Here is a 6812-nt window from a genome sequence, read left to right on the forward strand (position 1 = left end):
TTCACCCCCTTACTAACTGTATGACACTGAACAAGTTATGGAAGTTTTCAGCATCTCAGTTTCCTCACCTGTAAAATGAGATAATAATGGAATCAAATTCATAGTGATGCTGTAGGGAGCAAAGGGATAAAAAGCAGATAAACTGCCTGGAATGTGCCTGGGATATAGTAGTGCTCAATAGTAAGTTTTTATCTCTAATCATACTTCTGAACTCACAGGAGATAAAGTCATAGTCTTAGCAATTAAAGGTCACAGTTTGGATTTGGATTTGGGTTTGACTTCAAAGCTTGTGCTTTTTGTTTAGTATCCTGCTTCCCTTGATTCAGGCATTCATCCAAGGTATTAATTCAGTGCCATCTCTGTATAAAGCACTGGTCTAGGCACAGTGCAAATGAAGGGATGAAAAGACAAGACCTCTGGCCTTCAGATTACAGTTTAGAAGAGAACATGAGGAATGCACATAAATTGTCATTATATAAGGTGGAAGCCAGAGCCATAAGAGATAGATACAGGGGAATTCTGAGGAGATAATAATTAATTCCAGTTGATGGGTGGTGAAGGGGTAGAGGTAGGGGATCAGATGTTCATCCCCATGGTGTGGGTTTCAGGCCAGCTACACAAGCAGGCTCCAGCAACAAAAGAATATGGCCTCATGGGGGTTCTGGCTACACACAGTCTAAAATCTCTTTCCCCACTGGCCTGCTGTTCAAGGTGAAGATTCTCAGAAACACTGGTACCAAACATCCATGTACACTGGGGTCTTTAAAAAGATCCCTCTTGGGGCTTCCCTGGTGGCGCAGTGGTTGAGAGTCTGCCTGCCAATGCAGGGGACACGGGTTTGAGCCCTGGTCTGGGAGGATCCCACATGCCGCGGAGCAGCTAGGCCCGTGAGCCACAACTACTGAGCCTGCGCGTCTGGAGCCTGTGCTCCTCAACAAGAAAGGCCGCGATAGTGAGAGGCCCACGCACCGCGATGAAGAGTGGCCCCCGCTTGCCACAACTAGAGAAAGAACTCGCACAGAAACGAAGACCCAACACAGCAAAAATTAATTAATAAAAAATAAGGAATGATATTTTTTTAAAAAATCCCTCTTTACCAGGACCCTGAAGACAAAAGTTGAAATAAATGATTCGAATTTATGAGCTAACATTTCCATCAAGCAATGACAGGAGAACCGCATTCCACATCGTTTACAGCAAGAGCTCTAAGGTCCAATCTTGCCAGGTTAGTAATGGAGAAAAGGCAGCACTGCTACCTAATGGTGACTGAGTGGTTATGGAGAGAAAAATCTGTTGGCATCTACCCAACGCCCAGTAAAGCAGATGGCTATGGACATGAAACCCATCACGACGACCGGCAACTCATTGGGATGCTCTGAGCCGGGAAGGGGCCTGAAAAATGCCCTTCTTTGGCTGCCCTTCCTCATGAAGCATATTGGCAGCGCAGGAGGGGGACAACTGCCTGACTGCTGCCAAAGGGAGAAGAGATGGCCTTTAAAATCTAGGCTACCGCAACCTCCTGCGTAGTCAATCTGGCGCCTTTCAAGCAACCAGAGAGCATCTTAAAGACGGGTGTATGATTTCCTTTAGGATAAATGATATCCAACAGATTCCATTCAAAGCTGGCTCATAGGATAACAAGCCAAGCTCCAAGACTTAGAGGGGTCTGAGTCCTCTGTTGTCAGGCCTGGTGTGTCAGGTATGTGATACCGATTGTTTTACCTTCTTAGGATTCTGAAGTAGGTGGTGTGTGGATAACCAAGTGTATTTATGTCTTCTGAGGATAAATGCCATTGAATGACTAGGATTGTTAGCTATGTAAATGGTCATTATCAGTAACAATCTACCTTGCAGAAGTTTGCTAATTTGGGATATTTTTTAAGTTAATGAAGATCCACTTTTTTCTGAAACGTATAGTTTCATTGTATTTATAATATTGCCTAACATTTCAGATACCTTAACCAGTTAGCATTAAAACATTCATGTATTGCATCACAACAAACAGATACACAAACATATACACACACACTGCTTATTCTTAATATGCCTTTAAAGTAGACCTCTCTGAATCCATAGTAAGTAAAATACACTGTCAAAAAGCTGACCTGTATTTCAAGAAACAATGAACTGAGTTTCAGTAATAAGAATATCTAATATTAAAAGTCACTCTGAAATAAGATAGACATTATTCCAATACGAATTACATTTACATAAAAATTTTGACTACTTGGCCTTTTCAAATCAATTTTAAAGATAGTTGAGAACTTTTCCCTGAAAAAAATAACAACCAAAAAACACAGCTAATGTATCCAAGATGCCCTTGACTTATATTGTTCTTTAAACAAATTCCATAAGATATGTTGTTTTATATGGACAGAATTTTAGAGCAGAGAACCCTTATAGTTATTTCACTTGTTTTAGGGCCTGAAACAGTTTAACCATAAAGGTATCTGATTATTCAATGATCCACCCATGTCAACCAGAAAATGGCCAGTTTGGAGTAGTATCTGATCACAATTTTGCTTAAGAAAAAGAAGCCATAATCAGCTACCAGCTGAAGAAATTATTACATTATTTCATAATAGCAATTAACACTTGATCATATAAATATATACCTTTATGGAGTATTATGTACAGTCAGTATTTTAAAGATGACAATGCCATAATCAAGGAAACCATTAACAATATGTAATTCATTAAAACTGAGATTATATCAAACTATCCCAAAGATATAAAGAGATAAGCATGCAAATAACATAAATGGTAAGGGACTGAGGTAAGTGCAGATGAAGTTTTGTTGATAAATAAAAAGTCAAAAAATTTTTATTTACATGCAGCTACTTTTCCAAAGTATACGATCCAAAATTGTTCCCCCAGGAGGTCAAGTAAAACTATTAGGTAAGGTACTGCTTTCATTTCCATAATGGGCAAGAGACTTCTACTCCACTCTTTAGGAGGAAGCTACTCAACTCTATCTCCTTTATCCTCCAAAAGAGTGACTTGTGACCGCTCAGGTACAGCCTGAGGGTTTTGGCTCTAGTACCCTCCCTCCGCTGCATCGGTAGGTAGTGAGGGAGGTTGTGGTCCTCCATGGTATGGGCTGGGGTTGGCTGTGCAGAACTAGCTCTTCCTGCTGGCAGGCTCCAAAGTATAGATTTGATGGGAAAAGGAGTGGGAAATCTGGGAGTCCATCCTTCCTAATTCTTTAAGATTAATTTTATCTTTCTCCCAATCCCTGTAAAACCTAACAGGACCAAAAAGTAGACCCCAGGCTGCTCTTTGATTTCACTCATCCTTCCTTTGATAACTGATGCAATAAAGTTGGGAATATGAAATGGGGTTTTTGCTTAATCCTAGCACAGAAATGTTGAGCCACAGAGTATAGGGCTTATGACCTATTTGAAAACACTTTGATTTTAAATCATCAAGCCCAACTTGTTGGGGGAGTTGAGTAAAATAAAATCCTTCTCAGAATAAACATGCAAATTCCTTGAAAGTAAATTCCTTCCCCCAAGAGTAAACATAGAACATGCTCTAAAGAACACCACCCAATGGTAAAACACAATGAGCTCATAATGTAGCATTTAAACATAAATACCTCCAGCCAGGATCTTCTCTTCCAATTCTGCCATTTGCTTCTTATAGGCTTTCCAAGCTGCTTCTTTGAAGGAGGGACGAATCTTCTTTGGCTTTATGATTTCCAGGGGCTTTTCAGGGATGTTTTGGTTTTCATCTTCTTTTATTTTCATTTCAGCTGATGTTTCCTTTAAGGGTTCCAATCCCCCTTCACTAGCCACATCATCTTCCTGCCCATCGTAACCCTCATCTTGTGGGGTTTCATAAGGTGTTTCATATGAAGGGTGATCATATTCCTGAATTTGTTCATCTGATTCAGTAATACTAGTCCTGTTTTCTAGCTTAGCAAGGACTTGTTCCATCACCTCAACATAATCTGTTTCATTATCAGCCGCTGGTTCACTATAGTCCTCCTCACGCTCTGCTTTGTAGTAATAAGGCTCTGTGTAGACATCAGAGTCAAGCGTGGTACTTGACTCATTTGCAGTTGACTGGGATAATGTTCGAAATCTCCCAATTAAGGAAGAGCCGCTGTCCTCATACCCACTGAGACTCTGTGTGCTTTTGTTCCATACCACTTCCAAGGCTGATTTAGCCCTCTGTAGTGTGGATCCAAACTTTGGGAAGCTGAAAGCCTTATCAGTAAGGTCAATGCTTAATCGACTATGCCAAGATTTGGGTGGGGCATCCTCTGAATCATCACTTTGCAATTCACTTTGACTTCGATACATCATGGACAACTGGCTTTGGTTTTGGTACAGCTCATTAGAGTTAGCTTCCTGATAAGAATTATATTGGCCAACCCACTGTCCTTGTGGTTCATTATCCAACCCAGGGCATGGAGATGAGCTGTCATCTTGGGTTAAATCATAGCTCTCAGAGTCCTCGTGAAGGACGCTGTGGCACCTTCCCAAGTCTTCTAGGTCTTTATGGTAAACATCTAGTTGTTGATCAGATAGACTGTTTGTGTCATAGTCAAAAACTTCCTGGGTGGATGAATCTAAACCTAAATCAGCTCCTTGCTCTACTTGATTCCATTCCTTCCATGGAGAAAGATCTTCATGTAAAGAGAGCTGAGAATCACTGTAGTGACTTTGGTCTCCAGATGCACACACCATGCTATTACTCACTCCACTGTCCACAGTTTCTGCGTTCTCAATTTCACTCTGTACTTGGACACCCTGAGAAGCCCCATTCAAACACTGATCCTGAGGGCTGTCATACAAGGTAGGCGTGCCGTCCTGTTTCCTCTGCCAAAGTTCCCGGTCTGAAGACGACAGGAGGGAGCTTCCATTAGTTCTAGTGAAAAACTGATTTTCTGAAAAATCCTCCGAATAAGATTGACACAATCTGGAAAAGTCTGACTCAGAACGACTAAGTTTAGTGGTGAAAAAATCACTCTGTGAGTGCCAGAGAGGTGTTGCGTCTGCATAATAGGTTGTGGTTTGCTTTGCCAAGTTATCCGATTCTGGCAAATACAAGGAAATTTTATCATATTCTGATTTATTTGCAATTCTGCTGCTACTAGAAGTTTTATTCTTGGCTCTAGCATTGTGTGATTTTGAACTTGACTTGGAAGCACTTCCTTTTGTTGGAAACTCTGACTTGGAAAGCACAGCATAACTGTTTCTATTGAGGTCAGATTCCAGCTCTCTGTCACTGTCATCAGGTGACTGCCAACTGTTCTTCTTGATTTTGGGCTCTGGAGTAGACAGCTTTATATCCATGCTCTCATATGTCTGGGAGGATGGTATCCCTCTCTCTTTTCTTTCTTTGATGTCATGAGTAAGAATATCTGTCGAGATTCCGATGCCTGTTCCTTTGAGTTTATATGATTTTTTTAAGACGGAATCCCTTTGCTGAGGGGTTTCAAAATACACAAGGATGGGTCGAGGCTTTGCATTGGGGCAATCCCTTTGGTGTCCTATCCTCTGAGCAAATTCAACTTTAATAGCATTTGGTGCATCTGAAAAACCCATTTTATCTATGAGAATTTGGTACACTACACTTTCAATGTATTCAAATCTTTCTTCGGGCACATTTAAGAATCTCAGGCTTGCCTTGCTACCCATGTGACCTAAATGTTTAATATAATCATGGATGTCTCTGGTTTCCCTCCGAGACTGGACAAACCCTGTACGGAGCTGCTCAATTTCACTTTGTACAACCTCCACGCTGCTGGAGATCTCATCGATAGAATGCTTGAGGGCATTGACATGCCCTCGGAGTTCAGAAAGTTCTGTTTCAATCTGACTTATTCCCTGAAGTTCCTTAAAGATCATTTCCATGACATCCTGTGTTTGGCTAATGCAGCCAGAGGAACTGAATCCGGCCTCCAGGGCACTGGTCTTTGGGTTTCGGGCAGTTCTGTCCAAAGATTTGCTTCTGATTCCCCAGGTTTTCTTCACTGTGCTCAACTCTGAATCTGAGGAGACACACTCTTGACTCTTTTTCCATTTCCTCAGTTTGCGTAAAGCTCCTAGTTTTAAGCTATGCAGAGTGCGTTCCCCATCGGAGCTCCCTTCTGAGGGTGCCAGGCTGCTTGAACTCTTCCTGTTGCGTCTAACTGGCATCGTGTGTGTTGACTGTGCCTGGTTTTCTGTACTGCTCCTTAGTTCACTGAGTGATTCTGAGTAGGAACTCTCGATGGAAGATAACTCCTGAAGGATATCCTCATTCTCACCACTGGTTATATGAATATTTTCCTGGAGGCCATTGGCAATGGCTACTCGGTAACTGAACGTTGGGGAGAGGGAAAATTCTTTGTTAGCCTTGTCTTCTTTAGTGGATAAGTTGCGAGCGGATGAACACTTTGCAATCTTCTTTACAGTGCTTTTCAAGGTGTTAGAAAATTTAGGGGGTTTGGTCTGGCCAGCAATAAGAATGTCTTGATCCTTTTTCAGCTGACGATTCTCTTTTTTTTTGGTTGTATTTCCCAATTTCTTTGCAAACATTCCTTTGCAAAGCTTATGGATGTAAGGTAAAATCAGGCTCTTGAAAAGATTAGCCACCATGGAGAGCAATTAGTGCCAGCTTTTCTGCCCCAAAGAAGTGAATAAGGTATCAGGATGGAAATCTGTAAATCCAAGGCCAGCATCACTGTTCAGATGTTCTGTGAATCACTGAAAATAGCAGGAAGAGCTGCTGTGTCTCTGCCACAATGTCAGTGTCCTGGGAAAACCAGAAGCCAAGCTCCATTTATGAAAGACATTCATTCACTCTTGGAGGAGGGGTTT

The 6812-nt window shown here is 41.6% G+C and overlaps 1 protein-coding gene across 1 annotated transcript in view; it reads right to left on the reverse strand.

The window, feature by feature from the left end:
• Positions 1 to 6593, reverse strand: part of UNC13C (unc-13 homolog C) — a 574105-nt gene extending 567512 nt beyond the window's left edge. Inside the window, exon 1 of the mRNA XM_060005943.1 lies at positions 3599 to 6593. Coding sequence (XP_059861926.1) covers positions 3599 to 6590 — 2992 coding nt within the window. The 5' untranslated portion in view covers positions 6591 to 6593. The remainder of the gene's footprint in view (positions 1 to 3598) is intronic.
• Between the last annotated feature and the right edge of the window lie 219 nt (positions 6594 to 6812).

Source organism: Delphinus delphis, chromosome 2, assembly GCF_949987515.2.
Source record: "Delphinus delphis chromosome 2, mDelDel1.2, whole genome shotgun sequence".
Taxonomy (NCBI): Eukaryota; Metazoa; Chordata; class Mammalia; order Artiodactyla; family Delphinidae; genus Delphinus; species Delphinus delphis.